This window comes from Cyclopterus lumpus, chromosome 13, assembly GCF_009769545.1.
Source record: "Cyclopterus lumpus isolate fCycLum1 chromosome 13, fCycLum1.pri, whole genome shotgun sequence".
NCBI lineage: Eukaryota > Metazoa > Chordata > Actinopteri > Perciformes > Cyclopteridae > Cyclopterus > Cyclopterus lumpus.
Window position 1 is genome coordinate 12,136,747 of NC_046978.1, and position 11,464 is coordinate 12,148,210.

Consider the following 11,464-nt stretch of genomic DNA (forward strand, 5'->3'; position numbering starts at 1 on the left):
CACTGTTGCTCTCTCTGTCTCCCTCTTCCCCATTTCAACCTGTTAGGAGTCCTACCGCCCCCTGGGAGAGGACTTCAGCTTCGGCAGCAGTGCACTGATTGGCTTGCTGGTGATCGCGGTGGCTATAGCAACTGTTATTGTGATCAGTCTGGTGCTTCTGAGGAAGAGGCAATACGGCACCATCAGTCATGGCATCGTGGAGGTAAGCCACCTGGTATTTGCAGAGTGTGAGGATTTGGGAACAGACCAGTGCTCTCAATGAACTGCTGTCTGTCGTATTTCAAGTGTCAGATTTACATTAAATGATCAGGGGTTATGTAAATGAGCATTGGGATAATGTGAGGCACATTAGATTATTGTCCCTGCAGCATTTGCATACAACACACACAGCATGTTGTTCTTAGTGTGTTCTTGAATAAGTCAACCATTTAAAGAGTGCTGTGTCTGTCTTGCAGGTTGACCCCATGCTAACACCAGAGGAACGCCACCTCAGCAAAATGCAGAACCACGGCTATGAAAACCCCACCTACAAATACCTGGAGCAGATGCAGATCTAACCAGAGCCCACAGAGGGCGCTGTGGAGTCTGACAGAGGACAACAACCGAGGGGAAACATACTACTGACCAATAACACATGCTATTGTTAAAATCATTTGCATACATCCAAACTCCATTTACTGGTTTGTTCAAAACAATTCTTAAATAATGCTACTACTTCTACTACTGCTACTATTGTACTATAGAGCTCTTTTTGATCATGTTTCTTTTGAGAAGGTGAAGTATCTGCCATTTTGCATTATGGAAAATGTGATTCTGCAGATTTCTTTGTAATTATCAATACAGCTATCTCAGATCAAGGTGTATAACATTTCTTCAGACATTTTCTTTATTTTTGAAAGTGAAAGGCAAATCAAGCAAAGTGTAAATGTTTTTGAGTGGCCATCATCAAACCAGCATACCAGACACTACACTTTAGTTTCATGCCAGTGTCATTCATGCAGTTTCTGATGGTTTTCTCAAAAATAATTGATGTTTTATTTTGTTCTTCTTCCTCTCAATAGATTGCTTGTATATGAAGGTTCTTTGTACCGATTAAAATGTATAGTGAAACAACAAATGAGGAAAAAAAAAATGAAATCATGAATTATTTACTTTCTGTTCTTTGTTATGATAAAAAAAACTAAATATACATATACAGTTCAAATATATATAAGAATAGATGTTTTTATTCCGCCTTTCTTCCTCCAGGAAAGAGGTTATGAGTTGGTTTAAGGTGCTTAGCTTACTGGTCATGAGTCACACTGTTAGACAGAGTCGGGGAAGGTGAAGCTGTGCACAGACCCCCAGCTCGAACACATCACACAAAACCTACTCTGACCCCTTACTAAGTGAATGTGATAATATATCCCCTCCTACACACAAACACAACCTTTTATCAAAAGGAACAGTATAAATCGATAGATTAACTAATACCTATTGATGTGTGTTACATAGTTGAATGTATCTTGGAAGCTTTTTTTTTCATACTCTGTATCTGACAGGTTCCTATGTGGCTTTGATTTGGAATACATTGTCACAAACACTGATATGCTACAAACAAGTGTTTTTAGTTTTGTTTCCTGCACAAATTATCTAAAGCAAAATCCAAGTAGCAGAAAAACGGCTTTGAAACATATTTTGGGGATAATGTGTACACGTTTTTGGAGCAACTGTTGGCTTTGCTGGTCATGAAGCGTAGAACAGTCTGATAGATCAAAACAGGGCCGGCACAGGGGCACTGACAACATAAGCAGCTGCCACCAGGGGTCCCCCAAATTAAGTCAAAATGTTCACAATGTTGTAGATTTGGGGGTACTATAAATAATTAGCGAATAACAACAAATGCCAAACAATGAATTATGTTTTTTTCTGAACCTGAATATATCACATTTGGAGATTATTACAAATAATTCTGATGGGCACTAAACACTTTTTTGAACGACTTGGGGCACCTGTAACAATTGGGGATTTGGGAACCCAGAAAGGCTTGGGCCAGCCCTGGATCCATGCCAACTGAAGGCAACTTGGAGCTGGAGGGCTCTCTCTCTCTCTCTCTCTCTCTCTTTCTTTTTCTCTCTCTCTCTCTCTCTCTCTCTCTCTCTCTCTCTCTCTCTCTCTCTCTCAGTATTGTCTTTGTATGCCTGTTTTTTCCGGAGGATTACCTGTGGTGTGCATTGTTCTTATATGAAATGATATGATATATATTTTTAAGTTTGTTTTCTTGTTTTCTATTTTTTCCTCTTCCTGTGACAGTATCTCTGTATGTGACTGTCTCACTATGCACCCAAACGGCTTCAATCTTGTAACCGCCTGTTTGATTGTGGGAAGGGACTGGGAACTAATATAATATGCATATTAGTGATTTCTCCCCCAAAAAAGATTGACACCAACGGAAACAGATTTATGGTTACAGGGGGGATACACATCAATAAACTCACAACTTCCATATGGATTTGTCATCTTTTCATAGACAGACAACATGTGTTGGTATATAAACAGAACAAAAGAAAATGCCCACCTCACTATCTCAAAGCTTGCCTTGATATATTCAAATTGCTTGTTTTGTTAGATCAACAGTCCCAAACTCCAAACTATTTAGTTCAATATCAGAAAAGACAAATAAAAAAAAGTCAAATATTCGCATTTGTGAAATTGGAACTGGAACAGTGGCCATTATTTAATAAAAAATACTTGATGGAGCACGCGATTATCAAATATAGTTGACTTTGTCTGTTGATCAATTAACTAATCATTCCCGTAAGGCTAGTTTTCGTTTCAGAAATAATGTCTTTATTTCAAGTTTGTTAGGGATGTTTGTAAAGGCTCACGTTGTCCTGTATCTTGTGAAGAAGTAGTGCTGCCTCAGTATCAATCCGCTTGTTTTTCGCGTGGATGTAAAGGGTTCCGACTCGTGTCGCCTACCATGACCAACTCAAAGGCCTACTTCCCATGGTCAGCTAACCACTGATGAGGCTCAGTGTGGGAAAGGCAGTTTGTTCCATGAAAACTAAAATAAACAGAGGGTTATCCACTGCGGTCAACTCAGCGAACACTCGGATCTCGGTGGTCAAATCAGCCGGCACTTAAATTTTTGTGCGCCTATATACTGACATTTATGGTAAACACGTTCAAACGACCCAGATCAGGAGCGAGCGAGGGTTTTTGCGAAGTTAGCAGAAAGATCCACGAAACACAATATCCGGTTTTAACAAAGTTAGCGGAAACATCCACGTGACAGAACATCCGGTCTTCAGAATAAGATATGGACGAATCGTATACTTGCAAATAAGGACGTTAGATTAAAATAATTAGATTCACTTTAACTATAAAACATGTGACTTTCAACTAGTGAGTTAAAGATAAAATAAACCTCAGTTGTGCATGAAGTGTATTTATTAATTAATTTATATCTGAGCAACTGATATGTTCAGGACATTTTCTGACCACATCCAAACAAAAAGTCAATATCTTTACTTTACCAATTTTGATATTTTACTAAATAAAAGCTGAACTGATTTTGTACCTTTCAAATAGATCATTTCTGCAATATGTAGGTAGTATAAAGATAATTGTCTCAATAATTCAAAGTAAGAGATTCTTCAAAATGAAAGTCCTACAGTTGTCATTTCTGAATATTATAGGTGCTGTAAACATATTTGTATCAATAAATCCAGGCAATGGCTACTGCCGTCGTATCTTTTTAATTCGGAATGAAAATATATTGATATTAAAAGTTAATTAAAAATACATTTTGCAATAAATCCAGGCAATGGCTAATGCAGTTGTGTTAAGGACATGTAGGACTTCATCCATACTGACAATCAAACATTTTTACTGTCTAGATTATGAGATAATTAACATTAAATTCATATCTTTTTAATTCGGAATGAAAATATATTGATATTAAAAGTTAATTAAAAATACATTTTGCAATAAATCCAGGCAATGGCTTATGCAGTTGTGTTAAGGACATGTAGCACTCCATGCATACTGACAATCAAACATTTTTACTGTTTAGATTATAAGATAATTAACATTAAAAGTCATATCTTTTTAATTCGGAATGAAAATATATTGATATTAAAAGTTAATTAAAAATAAATTTTTCAATAAATCCAGGCAATGACTGATGCACATGTGTTCCGTATCTGACTCCACCATATTGAGAATCAGATGGACCAATTAAGATTTCTTTCTAAATGATCACACATTTGTACATTCATACTTTTGGTGCAATAATTATTCACACAGACAACAATTCCAGTTGGAAGTTGTTGCTTTTTGTAGGGTTGTTGTGTCCATTCCTAGGCACTGGCTGTGGAACCAGCGGCAACAGCTGTCACACTGAATCTAAAAGAAAATGGAAAATTAACCACTTTTACCGTGAACACGGTTACTTGCTCTTTTGTCATATTACATTTTTTTTTTTTATATTACTTTTTTTACAATTTTATAATATATTACATTACAAACCAAAAAACATAATCAATTCAGCACATTGTGTAATAAAACAAAAAGAGTACTTTTCTTGTATTCTTAAAGCCTAGTGACACAATGATACATTATGTAAGTGGAATCATAAATACATTTTCTTTTATTTAAGACAAATTTAAAGTGCTACATCGCGAAGATGTTGGTCCACTCACAGATAATAATTTGTACGCTTGTATAACCTAAACACGCAAGTTATTTATGTGCGTGTATTTTGAGACCAAATAAACGGCATACTAGAAATAACTAATATTTCACAGGATAAGAATCAGACAGTATATTAAATTCAGCATCACCTCCATAAAAGTTCTCATTTGTCCAAGTCACTGAATACCTGGTAATCGTGAACTTGACTTGATTAATTAAAATGTAAACAGAGAAGGTTTTTTATATTTTATATTACACAATGTGCTAATAAATGCATTATATTATTCAACCTGTAAGTATTGTGTACTTACAGGTATACATTTTATCATGAAGTAATACTTTTTTTTTCTAGAAATTGTTATGTGATGCTTTTCTCACAATAGATGCTTGTTTTTTAATTTTGAACTTTTATTACATTTATATATTTATAGTATGGGATTTGTGTGTTGAAATGCAGTCACATACTACATATAAATAGAAGGTCTTAGCTACCTGTTTTTGAAAATCTACAAGGTAATCAAAATCATATCCATTATTGCATGTCATTCCCCATCTCTCGTTTAATGTAATCTCTCTATTGTCTTTCTAATAATATGTAGAAAATGCCCAAACAAACAATGACGTCAGTCAAATAATTACTTACCCAGTCAGTGACAGCAGGCCCTGGACCGGGTGGTTTTTTGGCCGAGCACATTGCACATTTGTACTCTGATTCAAACACTAAGATACAAACACACTTATTAGATCTTGAGTACCACACTAAAAAAATATGACTAAGAAAAATTCTCACTCACCTGATGCTTTCAGTATTTGTAGAGCGAACAGTTTTCGCTGATGTACCATCTCTTTTCTTGTCGTACCAAAATCCATGTTTGGCATATCTGGGAAGGCCTCCATTACTTTGTTTGCCATCTAAATAATGGCACAATGTGTGATGTGCATGTGAGCGATTGTAGATTCTGGTAAACCAATTTAAATCAAAAACACAGAATTTATTACATTACATTACATTTATCTATAATCATTTAGAAAAAGCTTGTACTTAGAGAAATATTAATCTCACCATGATTACCACCAACCCACAGCTACTGCAATCTTGCTGCATTGGGTGTTCCATAACAGCTCCCTTCCATTTGGTATCCACCCAGTCACACCATCACCTTGAAGTACTCACTGTGTGAGGACAATTCATGAAAGTGTCAATGTACTATATGTACATACACATTCAATTTGTATATAATATGTGAAAACAACATCAGTGTCTCTATAATTTGTTGGGCTCCCACATTTTGACATCTTTCTGGAAGCCTCTGTAATCAATGCTTTAAGTCCTGAAATATTAAACCTAACCAACAGTGCATGATAGACTCCCAGTGTTTCTCTCTCTGTCTGTCTGTCTGTCTGTCTGTCTGTCTGTCTGTCTGCCTGTCTGTCTGTCTGTCTGCCTGTCTGTCTGTCTGTCTGTCTGTCTGTCTGTCTGTCTGTCTGTCTGTCTATCTATCTATCTGTCTGCCTGTCTGTCTCTCTGTCTGTCTGTCTGTCTGTCTGTCTGCCTGTCTGTCTGTCTGTCTGTCTGTCTATCTATCTATCTGTCTGCCTGTCTGTCTCTCTGTCTGTCTGTCTGTCTGTCTGTCTATCTATCTATCTGTCTGCCTATCTGCCTGTCTGCCTGTCTGTCTCTCTGTATGTCTGCCTGTCTGCCTGTCTGCCTGTCTGTCTCTCTGTATGTCTGCCTGTCTGCCTGTCTGTCTGTCTGTCTGTCTGCCTGTTTGTATGTTGCAACGCTCTCCAGGGTGCTGATCCTGCTGCTGGGAACAGCAAGGGAGCTATCCAGCAGTTTGAAAGCTTCATGAACTTCAACCAAATAACATCCTTATCTAACCTTTGACTTCAACTGTTTCCTAGCATATAGACTAAATAGGCCCTCTTAGTGTTTTCTGTTTTCTGAATCAAATCTCATTTCACTCATGAGTGAGAAAGGCTTCTCTTTTCTTCTTCACTTGTTTTCTGTCTGTGTTTGTTTATTTCTGTGCAGCACATTGAAGTCACCAAGTAACTAAGTTAGAAAGCCTGTTTGGCTAAATTGTTTGCAAAGAAAATTAAACTCCTTAAACACGTATGTTGTCTCCTGCCTCTCACTGCACTTTGGTTCTCCCTGCATTCTTACAAAGTCCCAGGAAAATGCTAAATTGTAACTTAGGGTGACACAATGTAAAAGGTTTAGAACCTCTGTTAGAAGTTATTCCCTGATTATAGGGTTTAGCTCTGGTTTATGGGGGTATACATTTCAAACCATACCTGCTTCTGACAATTTCCTCTATACTTAAGTTTCTTTTATCATAATTATTACAATAAATGATAGATATGAGGAAATTAAAATGATGTATTTAGGCTGACAAGCTCAAATTAAAAAAGTACCTGAATCTTTTTGCAGCATTGTTGGAGTCTGCCAGCTCTGTGGATATGGGAAATGGGTCCACCAAATAAACGCTGCTTTGTGCAGGATTGATGTACTAAAAACATAGAAATGACATGAAATATCAGTCAAAGATTATTCACAACATCCATAAAACAATGAAAGATCATAACGATGAATACAAATGTCGTCACTACTAACCAGAAACTTCCAGTGAGAATTTTGTACGTTCACATTGCCTCATAGTTGTCAAAGTTGATCTGTAACACATAAAAAAATTAACTTGATAAAAACATTTTCATATTTAATTTTTTGTAAATACCATACTGTTAAAAACTTAGATCTATTAAATGTAATCTGCTTTATCATAATGAAGACACAGTCATAAACATCAGCTAACATGTAAACAGTTATAAAACTCTGTTTGGCTCCCTGACAGACACAAGTTACCTTTGACAAACTGTTCCTTCTGACCGCTTCTCTCGTCCCAAAGAGGATCACACTAGCCGTGTAATAGTTTAGAATATACAGTTTACTCCCCAAATGGAGCTTGTTGAGAGTGTGATGGAAGAGACACTTAATGATCTTAAGAGATTAAGAGACAGTCTATTAAACATCATCAATTCATTTACATTTCAGACAATTACAACTGAATGGGTGACTGCGTGGTTGTTGTTAAAAAACACTTGGTCACCAAAATAGTTTGCATTGACATGTTTGAAGTTTAGAATCACATTCAAAAGTATGTTACTATAGAACAAAAATGTAAATGCAACTGTGGTTGCATTTAAAAACCAACTGAATAGTCAATCAGTTCAAGGGCTCAACAATCTATGTGGTCTTCATATATAGTGGCCCATTAAAGCAGCATGTCAAGGGTATTAGATACATGTGTAGTGTAGCGATTTATTTAGTTTTTCCTGATAATTGTTTCTGTTCTACCATTACAACTACATACCTCGCCTGCAAGCCACGTTGAGGTCTAAGTGTTCGTAGCTCACTGTGGTGGATAATGAAGCTGTTTCCTCTTATTTGTGAGGAGATCTCAGACACAACCACTTCTGTGTCACTTCTTTCCACAGGTCCTTGAGCTGAGGGTCATGAAAGTAATATATGTTATTTAAGTAGATAAATAAACACTACTTTACATATTATGAGTTACACATGAGCAAATACATTTACACATTTTTAAATTATCATTCAATCACTGTTTCCTACCTAAACCTTTTTTTTCCTTTATATTTTAATCTTTGTGTCCTTGCTGTTTCTCTTACCACATTACCTTCTTTCAATATTTTCTCCGCTTCATAAGCACTTCTTAGCTTTCCCTCTTTCTCCACAATTCCTTTTTACTAATCTTCCATACCTTTTTTATTCATCGATTTTCTTACATTAGTTATTACGCTATTTTGATTCCTATTATATCTTTTGGGTCTTCCCTCCTTTATTTCAAATGACCCTTTAAATATGTTTGTATATATTGGATCCTTTGGAGAATGATATATACTTTAATAATACTTTCACCTAGAAATGTATTTACATTACAGATACATTTATTACATTTCATGTATTGCTAAAACATTAACAATAAGTTCACCTGTGATGGAGCATCGACTGTGCTTCCATGTGCGTCCTCATCGTCTGTTGGGTTCTAGATATAACAATTGCAATATCAATGTAACGCTTTAATTTATTTACTTACAGACTAACATGGTCAAATATGTATTGGTAACTGCATTTCATGGCAATTCAGTAAATCATGCAAGTGTATTACGTACATAATGTAACAATAAGCTGATGATTTACAGGTGTTTTACATTACTGTTCATTGTGTAACCATGCCACAATGGATTACCTCTGAAGGAGTTTGAAAGCTTGTTGACAGCCCTTTAATGCCCTTTTCATTAAGGTCAGGATTTGGTTGTTTTGTTGGAGCTTGTGTTGGTATTTTTTTGGGTGTGCTCTGAGAAAAACACAAATATTGTATTGGACAAAAAACATTTTGTTATCACATGTTATCCTATTTAAACATATTGAATAATAATGTATATCTAAAAACAAAGATGTTTACCTTTTTTTTTTGGAGTACCTTTTTAATGGCTTTATTGCACTTAAGAAAAATATTTAACAATACAAAGAGCTTCATGTATAATGTCAAAGCATTTAAACGCTTTACCTTCTTCTTCTTCTTCTTCCTCCTCTTCAAAGAGTCACTGTATTCCCTAAGAAGGGCGTTCAGGGTGTTCTTGTATGTGTGGACAAAGTCGTCCAGTCTGGTGAGTCGTCTTCGTTGAAAACGGATCTTCTTCAGATCCCACTGGCTTTTTTCCATTATTCCTTGGGTTTTATTGTCTTGAGTGTAATTTTGGAGTTGAACATATACAGTACATTATATAGCATAAACATTTCTTCGTTCACCTGATTTAGATTTAAATCTGTAATATCCAGGATGAAAAAATGCAATTTTATTACATTTATTTTAGTTCCATTTTGGCTTATAGTACCTGTGTGGGTTTACTCTTTTGAACATCTGTGAAAGTCTGTCGTACACAGGACCTGTTCCGTGGCGCCCAAGGTCACCTGCCAAAAGATAATTTTTATATAATTTTCTGAAATAGCTATGAAAAGAAACATATATCAAAAGCACATGTAAAAAAAAATAGCACTAACCCAGGAGTAAGCCAGACCACAGAGCAGCGTGAGGTAAAAAGTACTTCACCAATGTTGGGATGTACGTTGGGCTGAAGTATGCATTTGAATCCCCATTTGTCTCAAGCTGTTGCCTCTGAATTAGGTCATTGAAATGGTGTTGAAATGGTGTTGGTCCCACATCATTCTAGCAACAACAAAAAAAGTTTAGTTTTATTTCTTTAATCTTACATCTTGGAAACAATGTAAACCCTGTAACCACTTAAGAATGGTTGTCCGTTTGATTTTGGCAATAAATATGCAGGTGATTACAGTCCTGACAAAAGATGATATTTGTAAATCCAGAGTTAGGATCAAATAGTTGTGTTTCACCAAATGATTAAGTTACATACCACAAAGTCTTGCTCCACAATGTTTGTGTTATCAATGTCACAATCTCCTGCTTTGGTCAATAATGTCTGGAGATTTTTAAAATGTTTTTCAACATTATTCCCACTGTGGGAACTGGAGAAGACCACTGCACTGATGACAACTTCATCCAATTCGTTGAGGATGAAGGACGACTTTTAATGTCAATTATCTCCTAATCTATACAGTAAAAATGTTTGATTGTCAGTATGCATGGAGTGCTACATGTCCTTAACACATCTGCAGTAGCCATTGCCTGGATTTATTGCTAAATGTATTTTTAATTAACTTTTAATATCAATGTATTTTCATTCCGAATTAAAAGGATATGACTTTTTATGTTAATTATCTCCTAATCTAGACAGTAAAAATGTTTGATTGTCAGTATGCATCGAGTGCTACATGTCCTTAACATATCTACATTAGCCACTGCCTGGATTTATTGCAAAATGTAATTTTATTTTACTTTTAATATCCATACATTTTATTTTTTAAGTAAAAAGGTACCTTTAATTTGGAATATCTCCTAATTGGTAAAGTAAATGTGTTTAATTTGCTGTACATGTGAAGACAGAGATCCCTTCAACATCACTCATATTTGGAATTATTGAGGAAAGTATGTCTATAGCACCTAAAATATACCAAAAATAAACTGTTGTATAATACACATGTGAATTAGACATTGCTCGATATATTGAGACAATTATCTTTATACCAGAAATGATCTATTCGAAATGTACAACATCAATTCCGTTATTACTTTGTAAAATATCTGAATTGGTACAGTTAAGATGTTTGGATATGGTCAGAATTCTAAACACATACATATCAGTCAGTCATTTAGATTTTATTCAATTTATTATCTTTCCATTAACACTTAAATCAAAGAATAAAGACACTTTACACACAATTGAGTTGTATGTTCACCTTTATTCACTAGAAGCAGGTCACATGTTTTATACTTAATGTGAATATTGTTTATTTAATATATTTTCCATACAAGTATACGATTTGTCGACTTCTTATTTTGAAAACCGGATGTTGTGTCATGTGGATTTTTCCGCAAACTTTGCAAAAACCCTCGCTCGCTCTCGATCTGGTTCGTTTGAACGTGTTTACCATGAATGTCAGTATATAGGCGCACAAAAATGTCAGTGCCGGCTGATTTGACCACCGAGATCCGAGTGTTCGCTGAGTTGACCGCAGTGGTTATCCATACGCAATAATGGACTATGAAAAGCAGACCTTCTGCTTGCAATTACTAACTTAAGTTGCACTAACTACTTAAAGGAGTCAAAACAAAAATGATCTAAT

General features: G+C 35.5%; 1 protein-coding gene across 1 annotated transcript in view; it reads left to right on the forward strand.

The window, feature by feature from the left end:
* The window catches only part of aplp2 (amyloid beta (A4) precursor-like protein 2), a 50,673-nt gene extending 48,188 nt beyond the window's left edge, over positions 1-2,485 (forward strand). The window contains exons 16-17 of the mRNA XM_034547857.1: positions 47-202; positions 456-2,485. Coding sequence (XP_034403748.1) covers positions 47-202; positions 456-557 — 258 coding nt within the window. The 3' untranslated portion in view covers positions 558-2,485. The remainder of the gene's footprint in view (positions 1-46; positions 203-455) is intronic.
* Positions 2,486-11,464: the final 8,979 nt, after the last annotated feature.